Source organism: Manis pentadactyla, chromosome 1 (assembly GCF_030020395.1).
Source record: "Manis pentadactyla isolate mManPen7 chromosome 1, mManPen7.hap1, whole genome shotgun sequence".
Lineage (NCBI taxonomy): Eukaryota > Metazoa > Chordata > Mammalia > Pholidota > Manidae > Manis > Manis pentadactyla.
Window position 1 is genome coordinate 8,083,310 of NC_080019.1, and position 26,541 is coordinate 8,109,850.

Consider the following 26,541-nt stretch of genomic DNA (forward strand, 5'->3'; position numbering starts at 1 on the left):
CCCTGAATCAGTCCTCTGAATTAAATCAAGTAAGTCGTGCTGCTTCTCTTACAATCCCAATGTTAAAAGCAGAATTTGCAAAACTCGGAGGGCTCCTCCCACTGCTGATAAGCTGCAGTGTCTCTCTGAGCTCTGGGGGCATCATGAGAAGAGACTGACACTAAATCAGGCTTTCTGGTGGCCCACAGCTCTGCCTCATATTTGTCAACCAATCTGGGTCAAATATTGGACAAGCGCACTGGTTTTAAAATCAAGTTCCGGCCTATGAGGATTTCTCAAACAGACAATTCCTGTGGTTACTTGGGTTCTGATTGGGCCACAGATACATTTTTCCAGAACCTTTACTTGAATTGACAGCTCTTCAGCTAACCTTCCAGAGTAGCGGAGGGCACCGCTGACAGGAGTCAGGTAGCATGACGTCAGGCAGATGGCTCCTGCTCTGCTGGCTTCAGTCTATTCATCTGTAAATTGGGGAAAATGTTCACCAAAGACTGCAAAGGCCACAATTCAATGTCCAAAGTTAGGGAAAGCTCAGATGAACCTAAACAGAGCCCAGTTTGGGCCACATTAATAGTGGTCTCATGCCCAGAACAAAGGAGATGATCCTTCTACCCCACTGTGCCCAGTCTGTCCACACCCAAGAAAAAACACATTTAAATCAAGCACCACCCTTTAAGGGAATGATAACACACTAGGATATGTACATTAGAGATTGACTGGGATGTTTGGAGGCTTAGAATTTGGTCATGGGAGAGAGCAGATGAAGAAATTCCAGATTTTAAACCAGAAATGTTATCACTTAGTAAGGATGTGATAACTGTCTTTGAAATTCTGAAGAGCTGTCTTGTGAAAAAAAAGGTTTCACTAGCTCTTTTTCACAGAGGGCAGGATCAGTGGATAGAAATGAGGGGGAGGCAAATTTTAAGTCTGACCAGAGTGTAGAATGTTCCAGCAGTTAGAACTAAACTGTGGAGAGATGGGTGTAAGTGGAGGCTGGGCAACCACTTGGCAGTATGATTTCCTTGGAGTTGGAAGCCCTGGGAGGGGTGAAGTTGGGATGAGACGCCCAGGTCCATCTAGTGCTATGAGCGTCTGAATCAAATCTGAAATGACTTCTGTCCTCCAGAGCGGCCGCCATAAGCACTGGGTACTTCCAGGAACATTGCTGAAGGATTGCGGCAGCAGGTCTGTGCATGAGCCAGACACTCATACCTATGTTCCCCTTTTGAACAGGCTGTGTACCAAGTCCCCTGGTTCCCTGCATTCTAAGATTCCCAAGACAGAATTCTCTCCGCGCTTCTTCTTCCCTACCTCTTACTACTAGCTTCCATTTCTGTCCTGTACAGAGCCGAGAGGGGGACAGCTGTGGACAGTCCACAGCAGACAGACAACAGGCATCGCTAGGCACCCCATCACCAGGGTTTGCCGTGTACCTGAGTTCCTGCAGTCCCCGAGCTTCCAAGAGGCCCTGGATGCTAGAGGACAACCATTAAGATGCTCATCCCTCCCCTTAGCATTGTGAAATACCTGCTTGTAATGGAGAAAAGGAAACCTCTCCAAGAGGAGAGGGTGGGAAGTCACTGCAATGGGTTGTTTGCCTGAGGGAAACGGGGCATCTAGAGAAGGGTTGGAGGAGGCGGGGGAGAGGGGGTATGCATATGGAAGCACGTGCACCTGCCCAGAGGGGCCCTGGCTGCAGCAGGTGGGCAGGAGGGAATGGGACCCTGAACTCAGGAGGCTGGGACATGCACAGTGTTGCCTAGGGCCGCTGCGTCCGCTTCTGGCCTGGTTCCTCCAGGCAGCGCTGGTAGCAAAGACTCGTAGGAAGCGCCTGGGTTCTGGAGCAAGCAGGCGCTCTGGTCGGAATCCCAGCTCCACAGCTTACTTGCTGTGCGACCATGGGCAACTCTAACTGCTCTTGCCCTAAAAAGCGATAATTACAGGCCTGCCCCGAGGTTGAGAGGATAACCACACAATATTGCGGGGTGAGCCCGGGAAACTGCTGATCTCTGACCATTTTCAACATATGAAAATGACCATTTCTTACGGATCAGCTTCCTACCTAATAGTTAAATTGAGTACAGCGGTTCCCAAACTAGTCCGCACCTCAGAATTATCTCAGGCTCTTTAAAAGAATCCCAGAGCCCAGGTCGCACCCTGAAACAATTCAATGCAATTTCTGCAGGTGGGACGCCTGGCCAGCTGATTCTAATGGGCAGACAAATGTGGGGACCACTGGCTCTGCTTTCCCCTCATCTGCGCTTCTGGAGCACCTGCTGCGTGCCCGGCTCTGGTCGGGCTGCCTCTTGGGACCCGGGGACCTGGCCAGTGGCGCTCATGTGTCCCCTCCTCCTCCTCCGCAGTGTCCAGGCCTCGCAGCTCCCCGGACGACCTGAAGGCGCTGACTCGGGACGTGAACCGGCTGAACGAGAGCTTCCGGGACTTGCAGCTGCGGCTGCTGCAGGCTCCGCTGCAGGCGGACCTGACTGAGCAGGTGTGGAAGGTGCAGGACGCGCTGCAGAACCAGTCGGACTCTCTGCAGGCGCTGGCGAGCGCCGTGCAGCGGCTGGAGGGCGCACTGTGGGGGCTGCAGGCGCAGGCGGCACAGACAGAGCAGGCGGTGGCTCTGCTGCGCGACCTCATGGGCCAGCAGAGCGACGCGGCGCAGCTGGAGCTCTACCAGCTGCAGGTGGAGAGCAACCGCAGTCAGCTGCTGCTGCGGCGCCACGCCGGCCTGCTCGACGGGCTGGCGCGCCGGGTGGGAGTCCTGGGCGAGGAGCTGGCTGACGTGGGCGGCGCGCTGCGCGGCCTCAACCACAGCTTGTCCTACGACGTGGCCCTGCACAGCACGCGGCTGCGCGACCTGCAGGTGCTGGTGAGCAACGCCAGCGAGGACTCGCGCCGCATGCGGCTGGTGCACATGCGCATGGAGCTGCAGCTCACGCAGGAGCTGGCCATGCTCAACACGGTCACGGAGGACCTGCGCCTCAAGGACTGGGAGCATTCCATCGCGCTGAGGAACATCTCCCTTGCCAAAGGTACCCTCCTGCTCACCGGAGCCCGCAGTGCCTGCCTGGGCCCGTCTTGTTTAGGCATTCTTCCTGTGCACCCCTTCCCAGAGGCCCGGGAGTCTCCCTGCCTTGCCAAGCCCACTTGCCATTGGGAGCCCATACCACCCTGTCAGGACCCTGGGATTTTCTTCCCACAAGGCCTATGCCCGTGTCTCTCTCCTGGGTTAAATCCAGCTCCCTACAGAATACACACAGTGCCCACATCCCCAGGCATGAGCATGGCCAATGGCTAATGGCTAATGAGGACAGGGTAGTCAGAGCTTGGGTGTGCCAGCTGGAGCCTCCAAGAGTTTCTGGCTGGGGGTAGAGCAGGGGGCCAGGCTGCAGGCTCACCCACCTAACAGGAGGTTCCCCTCCAGGATCATGTTGTTCCAATGGGTACAGCCACAAGGAGATGGAGAATTCCAGATCTGAACCTGGCCTTCCAGGCTGTTATATTCATATAGGTGGGAAAAGGTATTTAATAATTTGTTAGCTTCATTTATAACTCTTATATATAATGGCAAAAGGTACAGGCCTCCATTTGTACTCTTGCCCGGGTCCCACAACATTAGAGCTTTTAGAGCCAACTTTCTTCTCTTCCAGCCCTGCCTGGCTGATCCCCGGCCCCCTCTCCGCCATCCCTTCCTGTCACGTGACTGTCAGAGGCACCTTTCATGACATACATGGTTCCCACATCACCTCCTGCCTCGTGGCTCCTGAAGGTCTGCTGGATTCATTAAAAGCCTCTTAGCCTGACGGTAGACAGTAATAATACTCTTTTGAACACTTACTCTGTCAGGTACCATGCCAAGTGTATCTCATATGGTGTCTTTTAAAACCAGCAAGAGTACTGATTCAGGAAGCTGCTCACGGTCGCAGGCTAGGAGGTGACGGAGCCAGGATTTGGTCCCAGGATTTTCCGATCCCTGGTGTGCTTTCCATCACACATCTGGCCCACCCTGTCTTGCCGGCCTTGTCCCCCAACTGTTCCCTTATACAGGAGCTGCACACAGAACCAGGCGGGCAATGTCAATGAGTAAAGTGGCCGTGGGATCAGGAAGACATAGGGCTATGGCAGGTCCCAGCCCATTTTGGCCAGGCTGGAATGTGCACCTGGCATGCGCAAGGTCCTCCCGCTTTTAAAGAGAAACCAGAAACACGGAATGTTCCAGAAGGTTTTAACTGTGTAACTCTGTGGACTGTACATGGCCCATAGATGGCCAGCTCGCACCCTTGCCCTGTGTGAAGCCTCCAGTCCAGTGGAACATGTCTCGCTGCCCCAGAGACACAGTTCGCCTTCCCCACTCCCGAAGCTTTACTCTGGCTGTTCTTCCTCCTGTAGTGCCTCCTTCCTCCTCTTCCTCACCATCACCCAAGCTCACTGATCCCCCAGATCCACGCCAACCCACCTCCCCCAAGAACCCCGCTGACCTCTCTGTCTCACTCAAGTCTCTCTCCTCAGAGCTTCCACATTCATCAGGGCCACAAGCAGTAATGATGGCGCCTCTGATTTGCATAGTACTCTCCCTTCACAGGGGTCCTTTCGGGGGGGGGGGGATTAGTTTATCTTAAAGTGGGCCCCCAAGTGCAGCTGTGAGGGTTGAAAGAAGGTTTTATTATTGAGGCAGGTGGGGTTCCTGTAAAAAAATCACTGAGGTTCCAGGAGGAAATGCCTGATTTACTCAAGGCCACACAGCTGGTGATGACCCGTCCCACCAGCCTGATTTCCACAGCTTCAGTGAGTAAGGAAGGTCTAACTTGGATGCTGTGCGATCTGCCCATTTGAGTGTATAATTCAGAGACCAGGCCAGCACTGTTAACCCAACTCCCAGCGCTCATTCTACTCCACATCCACCCTCCCTGTTCCTCCCTGCGTCCCTGTGCCTAATGGCACAATGTACGTAACAGGGACTCAGTGATGTTTGTGTGATAAACTGGGGCGTTTGGGACCCGAGCAATCAGAGGATTGGCTTTCTCGCCCAGGAGCATTTGAGTTTTCACCTCTCAGAAATCAAAGGAGGGCAGGAGGCAGAATTTCTTCTTCCAAATCCACACTCTTAGGATCTTAGCTATTCCTGTCTTCTCTTTTCCTTGACCTCCTCTGCCCAAAGCAGAGTACTTACTACTATCAGCAGCTGCACTGAATTATGACTTACTATGAGCCAGACGTTTTGTCAACATTAATTCTCTGAATAGACATTAAAGGCTGCTAGTCCTTACATCCTGCAAAAAGGTATTATTGTCTCCGTCTTACACACGAGAGACTTGAAGAACCTTCCCACTGTGTCTTGTGCAGTTGGCAAACGGCCAGGCCGAGGTCTGAAAGAGAGACTGACCACCCTGTTTTCCAGGGTGGAGAGAGGCCAGCTGCGAGTGAGGAACAGAGCAGAGAGGTGCCCCTCGGCCTCCATCCCTGTGCCGGGGGCAGCCCTCCCTGCCCTCTCCCCAGCCTTCCTCCGGTCCGCGAGCGTCCCCTGGCTCCCTGCTGGTGCAGCCTCCTGGACTTCACTGAACACCTTGCATCCTGATTCTTTAATTTCCCAGCCCATTCTTCTTGTGCAGGTCATTCATTTGCAAAGGTTCTTGCAGTGGAGTCCCCCTAACTAGTCTTTTCTATGGTTCTTATGCAGTTTCACACTCTGTTCCCTTGAGCTGAAAGTTCTACTTCAGTCCTGCCGGTGCCTGCCTTACAGTCCCCAAGCTTTGCATTCTGATGGTTGCTGGCTCTCCAGAGGGACCCATGTGGCCCCCCAGCTCCCAGGGTCACCACTGCATCTGGTACCCCCTGCCACCTCCCTCTCTCCTGGTTGTCAGGGGCCGATTGGTATGAATAAAGAGAATTCTGTTTGGCATATCTGAGTGTAATTACCATTCAGCTTGAATGAGAGAAACTTACCCTGGCTCTCAGATAAAGGAGGTTTCACCAGATAAGTTTCCCTGCATTTCTACACTGCTGTCTGGAGTGACCTTTCTGCCCTAGCTTTTCTAGCTCTGTCCTTAGTCCTTAAACAGACACACACATTCTCCCACTCTTTGCCCTTTCCTGGCTCAGAACCCATGAATACTCAACTATGTATATGTTTTAAATATGAGCTTATTCATGTTATTTTTGAGCTTGACCCCAAATGGTTTTCATTCTCTTGCTTTGATATTGTTCTCAGTGAATTTTGTCTCCAGTTTGTCTTTTGTGTACATTCACAGCAGTGGTTTCTGTTTTCTGCTTTGGATTTTTTTGCATTAATCATGTTTGTTGAAATTTGTCTGCTGAGAGAAGCACAGAACTAAGATGGTCAGGGAGAGGAGGCACACCAGGGGCGGGGGAAGATAGAGAGAGAAGGCATGCCAGGAGGGGGGACGATAATCAGGGAAGGGAGACATACTAGAAGGGAGAAGACAGCCAGAGGGAGGGAGGCTGCCAGGAGTGGAGAAGACCTGTGGGCAAAGGCCTGAAGGCAAGACTCTCCAGCCACAGGCATGGAAAGGGCTCTGTTTGCTAGATGGACATTGTACAGATCACAGGTTATTAGAGTGGCGATAGACTCTGGGATCGTCTAGTCCACTCTTCTTGTTTCATAGTTGAACCCCCTGAGGCTCAGAGAGGGGTAATTATTCACCCAAGTCAGATCCCAGGCCAGTAGCCCAGCTGGGACTAGAAAATAACATCTTCTAACTCATGAAAAGAAACAAAGTAAATGTGTCTGTGGGCTGCTTTTTCAGGAAACAATGCCATGTAGTAGAGTGAGTCCAGCTCAACGGATGTTCAGAGAGGGATGGCAGCTGGGACGGGGCCTTGGCTTCTGGGCACAAACGGCCGGGCCTCGGCCTCCAGCAAGTAGGGATGCTTTGTCCCTGCACCCCTGGGCCCTTGTGTCCTCAGCTGTGACATGGTGCCGAGAGCCCCTGCCCCTGCACGTGCTCAGGGTCACGGGGAGGACGGCTGGCATGCAGGAAGCCAGGGAGCCCAAAAGCTGCACAGGTAGTATCCCGGAGAGCCCAGGGCCCCACCGATGCCAGAGAGTAGGAGAAGGGCAGTTAATCTGGGACCTCCACCTCAGTCAGCCGCCCGGGATTAGCGTGGCTCTGGGGGTGGTGTTTATATTAGGATTTTAGTCACTGCTCTGTTAGCATCAGGCTCGCCTCATCAGCTGTCTTGGAAACGCAGCCTTGGAGGTCACCGTCCTGCCTCCTGCACACGCGGGTCCCCCGCCCCACTGCTCCTTCCAGGATCCAGGAGGGGGAACGGATTGCTTTTCCCTCCCGGTTGGCTGGTCTTCAGAAGAACCCTGGTGTTTCTCCCAAATGCTTGGTCACATATCCTGCAGTCTGTTCTGGAGATGCTTCCAGGGCGCATGGCTCTCAGGCAGCCTGGGGGAGGGCAGAAACGCACAGGGGCATGGAGGCATGGCCCAGACTGGGGCCAGGCCTGGAGAGGGGCCCCGGGCACAGCCCCACGGGAGGTGGGTGCGTGGGGGGCATGCCTGCAAACACGGGGAAGAGACCCTGCTCCTCCTGTCCCACCCCCTTGCTCTGGCCGCTTCAGCAAGAGAAAAGATGAGAAAGTGACGGCGTAAAAAGTGGAGAAGGTGCATAGCTCATCTGGGTGCCACTGGGACCGCTGATGCCACACAGCTTCTATGACTGCCTGGCAGTCATTCTTTGACTCTCCTGATTCTATGTGCCAGGTGCTGTGTGAGGCACAGGGCCATGGAGAGTACGACTCTGGCCCTGCAGTTAGGCCTGTCCTTCTTGGGGACCACAGCCTGAGAGGAGTGACAGTGCCCAGGGGGTGCGCCCAGGGTGGCCTGCCCAGGTTCAAGGGTGATCCCATGGGGAGTTTGTGCACAGTGATGTCTGAAGCTCCTTCCAACTCTGGGATTAGGGGGCTCTGCCCTGTGCCCTAAGGAATCAGAGGGGCGTGTGTGAAGGTGAGCTTCAGGGCTCAGAGGGACGCATAAAAGGGAAGCATTGACTCATCATGTTTGGGGACACCATGGAACCTTTTTCCTGAGGTGGAAGAGAGTTTGTGTCTGGAAGCATCAGACTGAGTTTGCAAAAGAAGGGGGTCATGTTGGGAATGACCTGCAGGGACCTCCAACAGAGGGGACCGTGGCGCATCACACTGTGAGGGGCTCTGAGCTCGTTCGGTTCCGGAGAGACAGGCCAGAGATGAGGCCTTTATGAAGCTGGGAATGAGGCCATGGGGCACCCGATGCGGGTGGTGGCGGTGGGGACAGAGGCAGAGGCATGACATGGGAGCCACCTCTGTGCCAAGCCTTGATGATAAGGGGGTTGGGAGCAGCGGAAAGCAGGGAGTCACAGCAAGTTCTAAAATTTTAGCCTGGATTCCTGAGAAAATGATAAAATGTTAGATGCCAAGAATGCGTGGCCCATGAGCAGCGATGGTTTGAAGAAACATTTGGCCCTTGGAGCTCAGGGTCCTTGGAGGTCCCAGGCCCTGTGACAGTCAGACTGGCCATGTTTCAGGATCTTCTGAGTCTGTGGGCCAGTACCTACCACCGAAGGATGTCACTGAAGTTTGGAAATCAGCTCCCACCTTTACCATCCACTGCAACTTCTTCCCAGTTAATCTCTAGGAGAGGCCCTCACCAACCGTTTATCTGTGTCTTAAGAACTATATCTGTGCATAGGAGGGATAAGACCTGACTCTCCCTGAATGACCCAGCCGAGCTCGGCAGGGGAACTTCAGTGCAGCTTAGAATTACCATCTGCAGGAATCTCAGAATAGCTGATGAAAAGTGGGGTACAGATGGTCAGAATGACCATGCTATTCAGAGGTTACCAAGCCCTTATATATTTCTTACATCATTTAATCCACTTACTCATTACAAATGCCTGGGAGGGAATTTTTACTTAGATATTATAGAACCAGGACCTGACCACCAGGAGGCCACATAGCTGTACTCAACCCCACTTTCCAATTGCCTCTGCCACCCCGATGCCCCACCATCAGGGGCATTCCACTGGGCAGCAGCCTCCCTTCACAAGAAATCCTCCTGGGAGGGTCCATATGTTAAGTCATCAGGGCAAATAGAACATACTAGAGTATATGGCCCATGGCATCCTTGACCCGCTCAAGTTCCACGTGGGGAGGGTTGGAGAGGGCAGAGAAGAGTGTAAAGTAGTGGGGCATACTGGAGGCAGGGAAAAGGGGTCCAGCCCAGTGCCAGCACGTGGAGTGAAAGGTCCAGGCACCTCTCTCAGGTGCCTTGCCTTGAACGGGATCTTGCTGGCATGGGTGCTGTGAAACCCGTCTGTCTTATCTTAGGCAGGTTCCAAACCAGCTCTGCGTCTCAGTGCTGTCGTCTGAAAGCTGAACTCAACGGCCAGTGTTACTTTGCTTTTCTTCATAGAGGAAAGAGAGATGGCTACAAAATCCTTCCTTAAATGATTTGTGTAACTCGTGGGTTTTTTAATTGCTGATAACTTTTCCCCTGTGCGTGTGCCATTGGATTATTAAATAGCTGTCAACTCTGGGTAGGGTGTGAGGACAGCCCTAACGTTTGGAATGTTAGCAGTACATCTGCATCTTGGCTGCCTGGCTGTTTTGTGTGTATTAACGCCCTCTGATCTCATACTCATTCATTCATCAAGTATTTGTTGTGCAAGACATTCCTGCAATGTGCGTGTACACATTTTGGTTTCCTGGGGCTGCCATAACAAAGTACCACAGACTTGGGTGGCTTAAAACAACAGAAATTTATTCTCTCCCAGTTCTGGAGGTTGAAGTCTCAAATCAGGTGTCCACAGGAGCACACCCTCCCTGAGGGCTGAAGGGGAGGGTCCTCCTTGGCCTCTTCCTAACTGCCGGTGGTTGCTGGCAATCCATGGTGTTCCTTGGCTGGTAGACACATCTCTCTGATCTCTGCCCGTTTGTCACGTGGGGTTCCACCCTTGAATCTGTCTGTGCTTTCGCTTCTTATGACACCAGTTGTTGGGTGGGGCCTCATCTTAGCCAGTTACGTCTGCAGAGATCCTATTACCCAGTAAGGTCACATCCTGAGGTTCCAGGTGGACATGAATTCTGAGGGACACTCTCCTAGTCACTACAATATGGTTTTGACATTTTCCTTGGGCCCCTTATTCTCTCATAAAGCAGTGGAGTAGGGGCCTCACAGCTGGTGTGGGGATGTCCAGGTTGAGCCGGCGGTTCGTTAGTAAAGGGAGATCGCCCCCACCGGGGCCAGAGAACGCGGCTGCGTGAGCGACGTGCCCGATGGCTCCAAGTACGTGCGTTCTCACAGGCTGTGCCCATGCTCTGCGGGAGTGACGGGCCAGAAAGGGCTGGGACAGGAAGGTGGGAAGGAGCAGCCTGGGGCGGGAGACAGCAGCCCTCGGAGACTGAGCAGGAGGAGCAACCGGCTGCGGTGGTGGGCAGCTCTGTCCCGTTCTGGGAATGGCGAGATGCCTAGTGTCCCCAGTGAGGCAGAGCAGATGGGACTGGACGGACCCAGGGAAACCACAGCTCTTCACTCGCTAGCGGGCCGTGTGGCGTCAGACAAGTCGGGAGCCCTGAGTCCAGTCGCGTCCACTGGAATACCTGCCTGGCCCTGGAAGGCAGGCCTGCTTAGGAGCAGTTAGAAACCCCTTTCCATCCAAGCGCTCAAGCAGGGAGCCTGACCGTGGTGCCGGCCACCTCCCTGCCTTCACCTGGGTCTCTTCTACCCCCAGACAGCCGCTCACATCCCCCCTGACCGCCACTTCTGACTCAGGCCCCACCACCTCTCGCCTGGCCTGCAGCCTCCCCCCCCCCGCCTCTGCTTTCCCTCCCGTTCCCATCACTTTCCAGAGTAGCAGCCTGAGCCGCCTTCCCCCTGTGCAGACCCGACCACTCTTCTTTCTCTCGGGCTCCTTTTGTGGCTTCTGGTGCCCTTGGGGTCAGGTGCCCTTGGGGTCAAGTCCAACACTGAGGCCAGGCCTCCAGGGACCCCCCTAATCCCATCACGTGCCCCAGCTCCTGGTCCCATCGCAGCTCGCATACCTCTTTCTTATCTTCAAGCTCTCACGTTCCTTCTGCCTGGAACTCTCTGCTTTCACCCCATCTTAGTCCGCTCGGGCTGCAAAGCAAAATACCACGGGCCAGGTTTCTTGTGCAGCAGATATTTGTGTCTCACAGGTCTGGAGGCTGGAAGTCCAGCATGGCTGGGCTCTGGACTTCAGCGCCCTCTTCTCGGCTGGCACACGGCCGCCTTCTTGCTGTGCCCTTGCACGGTACCCTCATGACCTCACCTGACCTAGTCACCTCCAAATACCATCGCATGAGGAATTAGGGCCTCAACATGTGCACTTGGGAGGGACAGAAACATTCGGTCCATAGCGCCCTGCTGCCTCCCCCTTTCCTGAGCCGCCTTCTGTCCCTCTTTGAGGTTTCTCTTTGGAGAATACTGCTTCCAGGAAGCTTTCCCTGACTCCCTTGCACACACGCAAGACTGGGCCAGCTGGAGCCTGTGAGCTTGCACAGCGCAATGCTGACTGTTCCTCTCTCCAGGAAGGAGGGCTTGTTTCCTCTGCAGGTGGCCCGTTGCAGAAAGCGCCCTTTACCTTTGATGCTGTGTGTGACCCTTTCAGGACCACCGGGCCCCAAAGGTGATCAGGGGGACGAAGGGAAGGAAGGCGAGCCTGGAATCCCTGGACTACCTGGACTTCGAGGTAATGGGGAGACCCTGGGAGGGGCCTCCAGTCCCTTCTTGACCCCCTACTTTCTCCTTGGCATCGGTGATGAGGCTCCCTGGGAGGGTGTCCCCCAGTGCAGCTTTAAGTGCCCGTTTCTGTGCCGAGATCGGTAGAGAGGCTGCTAGTGTAACTGGAGCAAGTGTTTTTTCATAGGAAGCGCCAGGAGCTAAAGGAAAAGGGGGGAAGAGAGGCTCACAGCTCCTGGAGGCCACTCCCCCCCCCCCAGCAGTGAGGGCGCCTGTGCCCGGGGGGCCCAGGAGGAATGGAGGGCACCCACGGTCCAGGACCAGCCCGTCATCCGCGCTGGGCCCCCAGTGTTCCCAGGTCAATGAACCCTGGCCCGTCTCCTTACCACCCCATCCAGCTACGCACGCTGGTGACAGCCCTGAAGATCAGCCGCGGTGGGAGGGTACTTTTCAGCTTTCTGGAAAAAATCTGTTCTTCTTGGACTCGTTGTCTCAGAAGTTGTTCTGTTACTTTATCAAACTTTGCATCCCAGTCTGCACATTCCTGAGCCTCTGCGGTGAGCAGCATTTTTCTAGGACGATGTAAATTCTTCTAAATGATGCAAGAGAAAGAGAAGTTTATTGGAGGGCAGGGGTCTGCTTGGTTTTATCAGGAACTATACCTCCAAACCAGCCCGTTCCTCAGCCTCTGGGAGGCTGCAAGAAGGGAAGGAGGCAGAGGCACACGGCCTGGCCTCCATTCCTGCCTCCGCGCTCCAGGGAGCTCCCTAAACTCAGAATTGAGGATGCCCAGGGGCTCAGAGCTGTGGAAGCCCTTTTTCTGTCTTATTAAGTTATAGGATGGGGAGCCCTGGGCATATGTTGCTCTAGAGACAGAATTCTGTGGCAATAGGGCTGCAGGAGTCCAGGAGCAGATTCACTGTGTTAGGAAGAGAAAAAGAAATCAGTCCACCCTTCTCTGAGGTCCGGCCACCCTCCTGGGGCCATGCATCCTCTTCCGGCCATTTGACATTAGCTCTGGAGGAATAATTACTGGAAGACAGGTTTTTCCATGTCATGGAAAAAGACCAGAGAAAGCCAACTTATATTCAAAGCTGGAAAGAACAATGAATCAGTTAATTGAGGGTTCTCTGCTTTGCAGAGATAGCTGTGGGCTTCGGTCAGGCCTCAGGGGCTCTGGCTGGGTGAAACCATCTGTTGATTCTGGCTGTCCATGGTGAAATGCAGGCCGTGGCTGTGGGGCCTCATGGCCAGGAGCCCTGAGGGCTGATCTGGTTGCAGGTCATCTGACCTATTTCCTGACCTTGCTGACTCCTCCCTCCTCCTAAGCATATGATCCCCTTTGCTGTAATTCCCTGTGTTACAGCACAGAGCAGACCTTTTGTTTTTTACTTAAATAGGAAGGGGAGTGTTCATCTTCCTCCTACCCTAGGTACTAGTAAGCACTTTTCATGCAGCATGAGATGAATCTGACCATGAGCTTTCAGTTCAGGAAGACCAGGGCTCAGATCCCACCTCCAACACTCTCTGCTGTGTGGCGGTAGGCAGGTTACTTAAATTCTCTGGGCCTCAGTTTCCTCATTGGTAGCAGAGATGAAATAATGCCTCAGTTTATTGTGAAGATTAAATGAGACGCTTTATGAAAACCATCCAAGACAGTGTCTGGCACATAGAACGTACTTAAAAGAGGGTTTGTGGAATCTGAATTTCCAGCATAGCTAAAGGGACATCCCCTAATGGCACCACCACCATCTCTCGCAGTAGAATGGAACCTGTCAGGGGGAGGGGTGCAGTCTAACTGGATTAAAAGGTGCTGATGGGGAGGTTCGTGATGACTTTTTGAACACTGCCTTTGTACCTTCTTTAACTGAGAAGAATCAAGAAGCAGAAGCTACGGGAAGATGCGTGACTGAGGTCGATTGCTGGGCCAGGTGATGACCTTCAAGGGCCCTTCTAGTTCTGAGTAGAGTCTCTTGTCTGCCCAGGTCTGCCAGGGGAGAGAGGAACCTCAGGACTGCCTGGCCCTAAGGGCGACGATGGGAAGCTGGGGGCCGCAGGACCGATGGGCATGCGCGGGTTCAAAGGTAACAACTAATCTCGGAGAGCACAGAGCCGCACTCGCTGCTAGGCCCTGGGCACCAGCATGGGCACTGAAATGCAGGCACCATAGTGACCTTGGACAAGTCACTTGATCTCTCTGAACATCAGTTTCTTCTTCCAAAATCTAGAAATCTTCCTGGTACCATACTTCACAGGGCTGTCATAAGGACTAAGTGGGATGTATATGTGTGAAAAAACTTTGTAAACTCTAACGTGCTTTAGAAATGCAAGGGTGTGTTACTCCTGGTTGCGGCTCAGTGAGGTAAGCAGAGGAAGCCAAGCCAGGAGAATGGAGGCCGCGCACCCAGGTTGTGTGCCACCCCCTCCTCAGTGCTGCCAGATTCCTAACAGCCCATCACAAAGATTTAAATATTTTAAATATTCGCCAAATATTTAAAACTTGAATTCAGTTCTCAGACCTACATTACCAATAGTGTTTCTCCTGAATTTTCTTTCTTCCTGCTGATCATCACCTTATTCATTTTTAGGGGAGTCACTTCAGAGTCAGTCAGTCTCTGTCTCTCCTAGTTTCTTTCCAGAGGGTCCAGACCTCCTGTCATCATCACAGAAGCAGAGAGGAGGTCTGATGCTCTTTCCCCAGGCTCCAGCTTCTTGCTTGTTAAAATGGAAACTAAGAGGAAGTGCTGTAGCCGTTCCCATCCCGTGTCTAGGATGGTCTCTTAATCTTGGATCCCTGGGAACTTTTTTCTACCTTCTGTTTGATGATTAAACAGGCTGCGGTTTTCCCTCTACATTTTTGAAAATTGATTTTAAAACAAGACTATAAAAGTGGCACACGCTTTTTGAGAAAATTTAACAATACAGAAGTGTATAAAGTATAAAGTTAAAAGTGAGTCCCTTCTCCCTTCGTCCCTTAAGCTCTTACTCTTTAGAATTACTACTGTAAACACTTTGGAGCATATCCTGCCAGACCTTTTCCTAAACACATTCATATTTACATATATGGTTGCCTTTATTATTTTTTTTCAAAACTTGGAGCACGCGAGGCATCCACCCCTGGAACTTGCTGACTTGCTTTTGTTACCAGGTAACATGCCGTAAGGTTTTGATGTGCAGGTATCCTTCTGGAATAGAATTCCCTGTTCACTTTAGTGCCCCCTTGAGTGCTGTCAGGACCTTGCACTTCTTGGTAGAGTGAGATGCTAGCCGGAAACAGTGTGTCCCTATGTAACTGAAGAGCCTCCCTCCTTTTTCCCTCCTCTGCTCATCAGAGCAAACTTGGATGTGGGCTTCTAAAACCTTAGCTCTTTAATAGGGATATCTTTCTTTGTCTTCCTCCTGCTGACTGTTTTGGGGTGTGCTGGTGCACGCCGCTCTTCGACACTTCAACCAGGAGGGGATGAAGCTTCCCGGCTGGCCCCGCACCTCCTACCTGCAGGCTGCATAACCGGCTCCGGCTCTTACCTTTGCTGCCCTGCCATGCCCTCCAGTGCCGTGGGCCCTTGGCTTTGGGTTACTAAGTCTCCTACAGAGAATATTGTATTCACATAGGATTTATTTCCATTTCTAATGCTAGTTTTCCTGCTCTCTTGCAGGTGACCGAGGCCCAAAAGGAGAGAAAGGAGAAAAAGGAGACAGAGCAGGGGATGCCAGTAAGGAAACTCTGTTGGGTCCCTGGGCGCTTTGTGGGCACAGGGGTGACTGTCACCCAAGCTGCCCCGCAGGTTTTGGGGCCTGAGGCTGTAGCCCTGACCCACGGCTCTGGTGTCGAAAGAGCCCCTCCCGGCTCCAGGGCCCTGCTGGTCCAGCAGGACATCGATTAGCTCCAGGGCACAGACCCTGTCCCAGGCGTGGTGCGAGCCCAGTGGCTGTGTGGGTATCTGGAGGCAGCCGGCCTGGGCTCCCTCCTGGCTGCCTCACTAGCTGGCTGTGGAATCCCCGTGCCTCAGTTTTCCCAGCTGTAGACTGGGGATAAGTAGAGTCCTTTCCTCGCAGGGTCCCGGTGAGAATTCAGTGAGTTAATCCACATGGAGTGCTCATTACAGCATCTGAATGTGAGTTGAGGACTCAGTGAGTGTTGATTATTATTGTTCCATGTGACACGCCAGGTCAACCATACTCCCTGAAATCCTCGGAGATGATAGCACCCAGTCCCTGAGCTCGTGAAGTTGCACGGCGTCCCTGGGCACTTACATGGGGCAGGGTGCAGAGGCAAAGCCGAATCCCTTTTGCTTTCATTCCGTCCCCAGCTGCGCGGTGATGGTGACGATCTCATTACTTGGGGGGCCAAGTCTGGGAGTGGGCGTCTTTCTGACAAGAGTCCTTCCTCATATGTTTATACTTTTCCAGCCTATCTAGTTATGACACATTTCTAGGGTTTGTTCCTCCCAAAGGGCTACATGTGGAACCTTAGCAAGATGGCCAGAGAAGGAGTCTCCTAGCCAGGTTTCAACAAAATCCTGGCACCCAGTGTGTGTTGGGCTCCAAGATGCTGTCAGTGCACGTGAGGGCATCAGCAGATTGCCCCCCTACTAGGGCACCTGTGCTCCGGCTGTGGCTCCCTAGGAAGACAGGGCCTGGGAAAGAGCACCTGCCCTTGGGTTCTGCTGTGGACACCCGGGGCAGATACCACTGTGGATTCACACGCTGGGCCCAGACCGACGGTTCCCTAAGGCTGACCTTTGGTTTTCATAGGTCCTCGGTCACTGGGGCCAGAAGGAGACCTCGCTCCTAAATGGTACCCTGAGACGTTAACTTGCCTCCTACTCCCTGTGCCCTTCCCTTCCCCAGGGCAGTGGTTAAGGACCGAACAGGAAACATGTATGTGACAGCCTCTTGTCACTCCAAAATGAGGACCCCTCACTTACCCTGGGGCCCCCACATCCACCTTACCTTAGATGCTATAATCCACAAAACAATTGGTGTGCTTTGCAAGTCTTTCTCACATTATCTCAAGTCCCTTTCACAGGTAGCCAGGGGCTCACCTGGGAGCAACCTGGCAGATGTAGTGACCTGGTGGCCTTGGCTGTGAGCGGAAAGGAGAGGTCTGAAGGCAAAGGAAGGGAGTCTGGCTATGATCTGGGATGTCCGTGACAGATTGACACCCCCTTTATCTCATAGGCTGGGCACCATACTCTGCTGTTTGAGTGCTGCCTTCTCCTGCTGTTTGTTGACTGCTTTCTGATGGAATCCTGCTAGGGTAGCTGAGAAGGGCTGTGGCCTTTAGCTCTGCAAAATAAATAAGTCCGGATGGAATAGCAGGAAGGGAGGAACTGTGGAAAGATGACCTTTGAGAGGGAGAGCAGAAACGCTGCCCACATCCGAGGGGCTTCTGTCAGGAGCTCTCTGGCACTGCTCCTCAGCTGACTGAGAGGAGAGGACGTCTATGCCCGTGGAGCCTGGAGGGAATTGGTGGCTGTCAGTCACCATTAATCCAGGGATGCTCTGTCACTGTTGACCTCGCTTCTGTGGGCCCAGCTGGCCGGGCTGTGCACTTGGATCGGGCTCTGAGGTCAGGGTGCAGGATGGGAAGACGGGTGCTGGGCCGCAGTGGTGTGGCCTCCCCCAGGCATGGGTAGGGAGGCAGGGCAGGGGGTGGCATCTCATCCGCTTGGCCCTGGAGCCCACTGACTGCACCACGAGAGGCTGATGTCAGCTCTGGACAGCCCTCCTTGGGGACTGAAGGCGTTCTTTCCTGGCCTGAAGAGGCTACACCCTGACTGGAGCCCAGAGGTCAGACAGCAGCCCTTACACGCAGCTCTAAGCGTTCCCTGCACGCCTCCTGACAGGACCCAAAAAATGTCTTCATGGCTGATGGGCCTGGAGAGTGAGTGGCTCGGCAGACACAGCCCCATGGAAGGGAAGCTTTCCAGTGTGCAGAGGGACATGGGAAACACACAGGAATTGTAGAACAACTTAACGGGAAGGCCAGCCAGCCCTTTCCCTGTTTCCAGAGGCCTGGAGCAGACAGCCGACACCCAAGGCAGGGGCGGAGGTGGGACTGAAAGCCCAGGCCCCTGACTTAGCTAATTCTGGAATGAGAGCTTAGGCCCCTGCTCTTGAAGAGCAGGGCCGGGTTTCTCCAGCCCCTAGTGAGTCCCTCAGTGGGGACACGGATGTAAGGGCTGAAGGGAACGTAGAGACAGCTCAGGGCTGAGATGGGCGCCGGCCCCGCGTGGGCTGCCTTCCCACGGCCTCTGCCCACAGGCCTGCCTCTGACCGCACCAAGCCCGCTGTGGTCAGCCTCGTGGTTAGGTCTCCAAGGACCTCCAGTCTGAGAGGCATCAACTGGATTCTGGAGACTGCGGCTGAGGAGGAAGCCGAGGATCATCTTTCAGGAAAGTGTGGCCATTCTGGTGAGCACTGAGTGCCGCTCCTGGAGGTTCTTAGTCATTCCTGGGCCCAGGGCAGCCCCACGGTTAAGATCTCAGTGGTGGGAAGAAGTTATTCCAGCACCAGAGCCGTCCCCTCCTCTGAATCAGAAAGCTGGGGAGGCGTAGCCCTCTGTGGTCACCGGGTTGTGCCCGAGGAGGCTGTGGAAACTTCCCACACCTCCCACCTTCAGCCGCAAACACCTCGAGGTCCAGCCGGTGGGTATATTACTACGTTAAAGCGACCAGTGAGGACATAAGATAGACGGACTTCAGGTCAGGATTGGAGCTTGGGGTTCTCCTTTGAAGCGGCATGACAGTGATTTCTCAGTACCCATATTTTGAGCCAATACTTAACTGTTTTTCAGAATGAGCCCTTACGATTGTTTACCCGTGTTTTGGTCTGAAGGCAGGATTTTTGAGTTGGATGGGGTTTCAGATCAAGTCCCCTCCCATTCCTTAGCCCACCTCACCAGTTCACTGAACAGGGACCAAGAACAGAGAGGTGGAGGGCATCCCACAGCCCCCCAGAGAGGTCAGGGCCAAATGGAGCCGAGACTCCATCTCCTGATTTCAACTTGGTAAGAGGTGAAGTTTTCTGTTTGTTTATTTGATTTTTTTTTTAGACAAGGGTGATATCAGTCACTCTGTTAGATGTTTGCCTTTTGGGAGTTTGGCCAGGAAAAAAGGTTATATCTACACATTTCAAGACAGAAAGACATTTGTTTTACCCTCATCTATGGTCCATTTGCAGGAAAAATAAATAGTATTTTTGCAGCTGGGAGGTGGGTAAAGGATCCAGTTTTGTTTAAGTTCCACAGCATGAATTTAAAGCAGGGTATAAGTTCAGATTGTTTAAAAAATGTTGCTCAGTTTGTTCACATGGAACAAATATGTGCAGAAAAACCCGGGGCAAATGTTAAACCAGGGCTTATTGAGAGTTATTAGTGACATCTCAAAAAACTTGAGAACCCTTTAACACCTGGTGTGTGTTTCAATACTTAGTGAAATAAGTTTGCAGGGGGAGCAGGCAGTGGCACCCCAGGGTATAGGGTAAGCTCAAAATAAAGGATGAGGGATGTAGTTTGCATGCATTTTTCCCCCTAGCTGATGAGATGTTTCTATCTTTGCTTTAGAATAAGGGATCAGAGAGTCCTTTGGAGTCTTTGACTTGCCTTTCTCCCATCCCTGCACCTAGAGTCGGCTGCACCAGGTGCCCTGGGGAATGTGTTTGGGACAATGCACCACCGGGAGTTAGCATTCTTTGGGGCGTGGAGGGGAAGAACTGTTGTAGCTCTTACATAGAACGGTTATTAACTTGAACACATATACATCCATGGGTGTGCAACGTTAATATCCAGCAACAACATGACTTAAGAGTAAATCACACTTCTAAGAAAAATTAACCATTCACATAACACCACTAACAACCCCCACGGGGTTCTGTGAGGAGAGCGCGAGCCTTGCTCATTCCCAGCACTAGTCAGAGGCCTGTCCAGGGTGCGGAGGGTAGGGCGCAGGGTAGGGAGCCTGCCCGAGGCTGCCGGAGCTCGTGGGGGGCGGAGCCGGGCCGCTGCCGGCTCTGCCTGGCCCGGAGCCCACTGTCAGCCCTGCTACATCCTGGACGCTCTTCTATTTTTCTGGCCTTTGACAGCGTCAGGTGCTCAGGGCCATGGTCTTTTCTTGGTGGGTTTGGTACAAAAGTACTAATTTCTTCCTTTAGCAATTTTCAGTTATTTTTAAGGCCTCATCTTAGAGTTTTCTCTTAATTTCACCACGCCCCCGGCTGCCTCCCCTGCTTCTGCGGCTCTGAGACTGGCCTGGGCGAAGCCCTCACGCCGGAGGCCTCTGCCTCTGCCAGAAAAGCCACGGCCGCCTCGCCTGCCTTCTTTGTTCTGTGTGGTCTTGCAGACTGAGCCCAGCAGCCTCCTGAGATACTGTCTGTGGAAGCTACACACACACCTCGCTCAGTTTGTGCAGCCCGTCACCCCTTCCCTGTGTCCTTGTATGGCGGGTGCTCAGCAGAGGCAAACACCCGGGGGCTGTGGACGGGCGAAAGTGTTTTTCTGATGTTTCCTCCCCTCAGTTTACATCTCTTGACTGATAATGAGCAGGGACGCGAAATTCAGAAAAGCTGTCCCTTCGCAAACGTTGCTTCCAGACCTGGTGGGAGTAGAGGGAGAGACACAGAGAGACAGAGAGGACATGGTAAAGGAGGAATGTGGGAACCAGGTGAGAACTGAGCAGGGACAGCAGGACAGCAAAGGCCTGAAACCCATGGGTCAGAAAATGCGCAGCATGGAGCTGGCTTTGGAAAGGAGCAGAGGCGGGAGGGATTGAGGCAGGGCGCTAGGGAAGGGAGGGGCTGGCCTCCCTCACTTCTGTCACAGGAAGGACACCATTTAAAGAAGAGAGCTTTGGTGTAGTCACTTATTTAGCAGATGTTTATTGGACATTTGCTATCTACCTGGCACCAGATAAGGGCTCGTGAATGAAGGATGAGTAAGGTCTGGCCTCCCCTTGGAAGCTCACAGTTTAGAGGGTGAGGACACACAATCACAACAGAGTGTGGTGGGGGCTACAGCAGACCTAAGTACAAAGGCGAATTTTGTCCCCAGTTGTGGGGTGGGGTGGGGGGGTCAGTCAGTGAAGTGTCTTTGACCCACATCTTGAAGGGCAAGGTGAAAGGTGGATTGGAAGGTGAAGGTAGTCCAGGTAAGGAGAAGCACGCATGAAACAGAAGACAGTACTCCGATTAACCCGCATAGTTTGGCATGGCAAGGGTTTGGGATATAAGAAACAAAAATTAAAGCCAGAGAAGTATATGGGGTCAATGCTCAGGAGTTTAGGCTTGACCCCTGGACATTGGGAAGCCAGGACAGGCTGTGAGCAGGGAGTGACATGGCAGCAATGCGAGGTGATGGCTGGCTGGCTGGAGAACCAGACTATTGTCAGGCAGCCTCACCTGGGGTGGTCTCCCTGCCACCAGGTGAGACCTCAGCCTGAGAGAGGGCTCTTGACTCTGACTGGGAAAGAATTCACAAACAGGTCAAACAAATGCAAGCAAGAAAGGAGTTCATTAAAATGAAAGTCATCCTGAGTGTCAAAGTTGAGTAGTGTCAGGAAGAGTGGCCCTTTTATTTGTGTGGCCATGCAGGCTGTGGGAAGCAAGAAAGAACAGAGAGCAAAGGAAAGTCCGCTGAACTCCTGCTTGGCATAGCTCAGATCCCTTACCAGCAATTAAAACCAGGGTCACTGGTGTCCAGTGTCTGCTTGGATCTGCACGGCACAGGAATTATATCTTTACCACCCCAGAATTGAGGAGCTGCGGAGCACTGGATAGAGTGCGTTCATGTTCTTGGAACTTCCAAAAACAAACGAGAGGAGATGTTCAGGCAGGCTGCCGAAGAACACGATCATAGGGCTGCAGCCCTGTCCAGGTCGCCCAGGCCACGGGAACATGCAAGCCCCCAAAATCAAAGGTCCCCACAGCCACTTGCCTACTTGTCTGAAATAAAACAGGAAGAGACAGAAGACTTGTGCTTAAGACTAGAAGGTTGAATGAAATAGCGAAGTGACGAAGGCACTGACCACCAGTGGTGGATGTTAGAGTGGCTGCCTTGAGGTCGATTACGTTCACAGTTCTTTTCTTTGTCGTAGGAAAGAATTCAGAGACAAGAGCAATAGGCTGAGCAGCGCAAAAGTTTTATTTAAAGCAAAGTACACACTGGAAGCAGGGGGAGCAGACAACCTCAGAAAGAGAGAGAAGAGGCACGCTTAAGGGTTTAGGGTTTGGGGTTCTGTGGGGTGTTTTGGGTAGGCTGGTGTAAGGCCTGATGTACACAGGTGAAGTGTTGTCCTAAGAACAGGGTTACCTGGGTGACTTGTTGGTCTGTATCTCTGCATTCTTTGTCCAGGCAGGTTTGTTTACACTCTGGAGCTCTCTCTTCTGTCCTGGTTACAATGAAACTTAATTGATTAAGGTGACTAGAAGAAGGGAGAACAGCATGTTAAAGGTTAAGTTAAACAATAAACTAGGCTTTCGTTCACAGGCTGAGTAGATTTTATAATGGCGTGATGCTCACCCCATGTCCCTGCTCTACCTCAACACTGGAGCTGGGACCAAGTGGAGACGAGGCTGAGGCTGTGAAAATGGAGCCCCAGCCACCCTGATGGCCTTCACGCTGAGACCAGGGCTGGGCGCACGGTCAGCAGACCCTTCCTTCCCGGGGAACGTGCGCATTCCAAGTCCACGTTTTTCTGCTGCTGCTGCTCCCCTTTTAGAAAGTCCTCTTTTCCAGAAACAGATTTCCTAAGATGAGACATGAGCCCCAAGGGGCACCCCAGGGTGTGAAGAAGCAAGCCTGAGATCTGAGCCCCTTCTGACCTGATGGGCTGTGCGGCCCTGAAGTCAGGCCTGCAGCCTCCCCAGCCTCAATTTCCTTTTTTCCCTCTGTTCTGTGCAGAGGATGGGAGCTGGCCTTCCAGGCATTCTGGTTTGCCAAGAGCCTGTCTTAAGCCTTCTAAAAACAAATCCAGTGACATTTCTGGAACGCTTCCTGGTGGCCCCGTCCAGGGGGGCTTTACATTGCTATGTGCAGAAAACAGTTCAGTTCCGACTAATCCACGCCGCCCTTGGCGTGATGGCTTCAAATAGATTCAAGAGGGCATAGGAAAACAAAAGCCCTGGCTCCCTTAGGAAGCAGGTAGTGAATGGGGGCCCGTGGGGAGGGTGGGGGAGCCCCCTGGGAGTTAGGAACCGCAGAGCCAGCTGTACATTCACGTCCTATAAATGAGGAGAGAGAAATGCTCCACAGCGTGGACCCCGGTGAGGAGACACAAGCTCCTGGGGAATCTGTGCTCTCAGACAGAAGTGTGCGGTGATGAGAGGCCAGGAACAGGCCGGGAACAGCGCCCCTAATACTCGAATTCCAAATATGTGCCATGTGACAGTAGGAACTCCCGAGTGCCAAAGCTGAGTGCTAGTTGGGAAAAAATAAGCCATTGTTTAGAGTTTATATTAAGAATTAGCTTAAGAATTAGTTTATATTAAGAATTATATTAAGAATTCCTGTCTTCAGGGATTTGTAATAAGGGAATGGGGAAGCATCCCAGTCAAGGGGTCTCAGACCTTGAACTTGAAGGAGAGCAGAACTAAGAAAGGACACAAGGCAGGGTGGGGGTAGCAAGAGTGAAGGCAGAGGGCGTGAAAGTCCTCTTAGGAAAGGCCACTAGCCCTGGATGTGGGACCAGGAGGTAAAGGCCCGTGGGGCTATGGAAAGGCCAGGCATGTCGGTGGAAACTGGGAAGGTCTGCTTCTTTTAACGGTTAGGCTAGTGGGGTGATTCATGCTTGTGAAAGGAGGTACCAGTTGGTTCCCTAAGCACCTATCCTTTTTACTGTGTGTGACCCAGGGAGCGCGTGTCACTCCGTGTCTGCATTTCTCCTTTCCCCACATCAAGCTGACGCTGCTGTACCCATCTTCCCGAGGCGCCTGGAGGCGGCTCCCTGCAGGACTGACATTCCCCATTCCCTGGCAAGCCCACTGGGGTTTCTGGGATTTGCCCTGAGGAAACCTCTTCTAGTAACCCAAACCTCAGACCCAAGGTGACCAAGGACTCTTCTACAGACTCTGCACCTTGGAAACACTGAAGAACTGAAGTTTGGGTCTTTGATGTGGGTTTTGTATGAAGAAAGTTTTAGGTGGCGACGTACATTAAAACCAGGAATGGTTAAACTGTTTATTTACAAAGCAACTCACACAAACTCAGGAGTTGTTCTTAATCTCCTGGACGCCGGACCCTCTCCTCTGTGCTGGGAGGTAAAGCATGCAGGGCGCTGCAGGAACTGCCGGGAGGTCCCAAATGGCTTTTTGATGTAACGGGACCAGCTGTAGCTGCCACTGTGGTACCTTTACGGCCCCACTTCCCCTCCTGTCCTTTGACAGTGGAAATGTGCTGGAGAGTTCTTGGAAGCAGTACCTGATGGACGTACTTCCCCTGATGCTGGGTCTCAGCCTCTCTCCTAAGTAGCACTGTTGTAGAATTCTGGTGGAAGAACAGGAAGATGAAAGAGGAAGGTACAGCCCGAGGATGTCCTGGGAGGTGCCTTGCAGACTGCGGTACAAGGGGTCACGCCAGTTTCCTCATGTCACAGGAGCTGGGCATGTCCCTTGCGCAGTGCCTCGGTCCCCCAGCACGATCCTTAGGGCTTATGTTGAGTTCAGCACTATTGCTTGAGAACTAGCCACCCCAGTCACCGAGCTCACCCCTGTCTCAGACTGACCCTGTAAGCTATGTGTCATGCCCATTTAACAGGGGAGCAAACTGTTCTGTGAGGTTAAGTTATGTGCCCGAGGTGATAGAGCGACAACACGGTACATACGACGTTAGAGTGAGGTTCTGTCTTCCAGGATTTATAATATGGGGAAGGGGAAGCATCCCAGCCCACGGGTCTCAGACCTTGAACGTGAAGGAGAGCAGAACTTAGAAGAAACAGGACAGTTGGCGGGGGGGGGGGGGTGAGTGAAGGCAGAGGGTGTGAGGGCCTTCTTAGGAAAGGCCACTAGTCCGGGATGTGGCCGGAGGTAAAGGTAACAGGTCCATGAAGATGTTTGTGGGACACCAGATAAACCTCAGCACCTTCTCATAGCTGTAGGCGCGATACAATGAGAGTCGGGCAGTGCTGACTTTCCCCTGCCTCCGTAGCATTTCTTCCTAGTCCTTAGGCCTGTTGACAGTCACTGACCCCTCTCCTTGGAGAGGCCCAGGAGCAAAGTCAGGGCAAAGGACTCAGGCCTCACTGCTGCCCGGTGAATTCCTACAAATCCAGCTCGCAGCAGAGCTTCTGAGCATTAGCAACATCCTCCCGCTGCGATGGGCCAGCCCTGGTTCGGGGCTGGATGGGGAAAGGCACTACATTTATTACTTGATAGCACACATTTTCAATGAACCTTTGTTAGGAGTCAGGCAGCCAGGAGTAAGGCACTGGAGAAGCAAAATCAAGAGAATACAAACTCCCAGTTTCAAAAGAATATGCAACAGAGTTACAGAGACTATGGGGGAGTCAACAGTTAAAAGAAAAATCCTGTGTGATAAGTGCAGTGATAACTTGGGAGGTATTTCTGCTGCTCCTTCACAATGTCCTGAGCACTCCTTGCGACCCCAGTCAAAGACACGGTAAGGTGGCCCTTGCGGTTGCGGGTCTGCAGATCCAGGTGTGGTCCCGGTGTTGCTGCTGTATCATGTGACCTTGAGAAAGTCACTTTCCTTCTCTGATCTCAGCTTGCTTGCCTGTAAAACGGGTATGACGAATACCACCCACTTTAGGGGAGGGCTGCAAAGATCAAAATGAGCCCGTCTAACGAAAGTGCTTTGAAGAGGCATAAAGTACCATATTAAGTTAAGAGCAGATTACCATGAGGAAATAGCATTTTATAAAGCTCACCCACAGGCCAGACCACAGTCTAAAAGTGATGCCCTCCAGCAGAGCCCGGCCAGAAATTCCTTAGTTTGCTTGTGGGATGGCTCCTGTCCTTCCCATACGGACCACATTTCCCACAGATGTCAGGGGGAAGAGAAGCGTCCTGTCTAGAGATGGACGGGGCCCAGCGTCCCCTACCTCAGGGAGCTGCTGGCAGCTGGGGGCGCAGGGAGTTCTTTCTTCACAAGAGAACCAAAGTTCAACTTCCTTAATGGGCAGATGGTCCAAATTATCCCTGGGCTCAACTCCACAGCTGTGGAAAATCAGAGCCTGCTTTCCCAGCCCCGTGTGTTTATTTCTGTTCTCCACAACCTCCCTTCCTTTGACTTGTTCTGCTCTGGCAGGGGCCTGGGAGGCAGGATGAACCAACCCAGAGGAGCTGTGGGGTCTCAGACTCAGGCTGGGTTTCCCCTCCTCTCCTCTCCTTTAGAAGCGAAGTTCCCTGGGCTCTGGGGCCCTTCTGATGCCCAGCCAAGCAGGTAGTGGAGCACTTAGGGATCTGCTCTGTTCCCAGAGCCAGCAGAGGGCTGCGAATCCAGTCATCTCCCATTCACTCACTCACTCACTCGCTCAGTACAATTTGTTATGTCCTGCCATGTGCCAGGCCCTCTGCCTGCAAGTGGGCTGTGACTGGGGACCTCCAGGGTGCCGGTGGCTGTCGCTCTCAGAGCTTACAGTGCTGAGAGCATAGAGACCGGGAAGAGGCAGAGCGGTGTCATCTTTCCTATATGTGGGCATCTGGTAAGTCGCGAGGCCCAGCTTCATCCTAGCTCCGTCCCTTTAAGCCTGGTTCTTGACCCTGATGGGCATTCATGTCACCTGGCAGCTGTTCAAAGCTACACCCACTGCACTGGTAGAGTTTAAAGCAGCCAGGTGATTCTTACAAGAGCCCAGGGCTGAGAACCACTGCTTTAAGAC

The 26,541-nt window shown here is 52.9% G+C and overlaps 1 protein-coding gene across 3 annotated transcripts in view; it reads left to right on the forward strand.

Annotated features, from left to right (window-relative positions):
* Positions 1–26,541, forward strand: part of SCARA5 (scavenger receptor class A member 5) — a 108,120-nt gene that overhangs the window by 61,042 nt on the left and 20,537 nt on the right. For 2 of the 3 annotated variants that reach the window (XM_036889085.2, XM_036889086.2), the window contains exons 4-7: positions 2,364–3,038; positions 11,640–11,720; positions 13,696–13,794; positions 15,367–15,423. In XM_036889085.2, coding sequence (XP_036744980.2) covers positions 2,364–3,038; positions 11,640–11,720; positions 13,696–13,794; positions 15,367–15,423 — 912 coding nt within the window. The remainder of the gene's footprint in view (positions 1–2,363; positions 3,039–11,639; positions 11,721–13,695; positions 13,795–15,366; positions 15,424–26,541) is intronic. The other variant, XM_057506925.1, reaches the window with a different exon arrangement.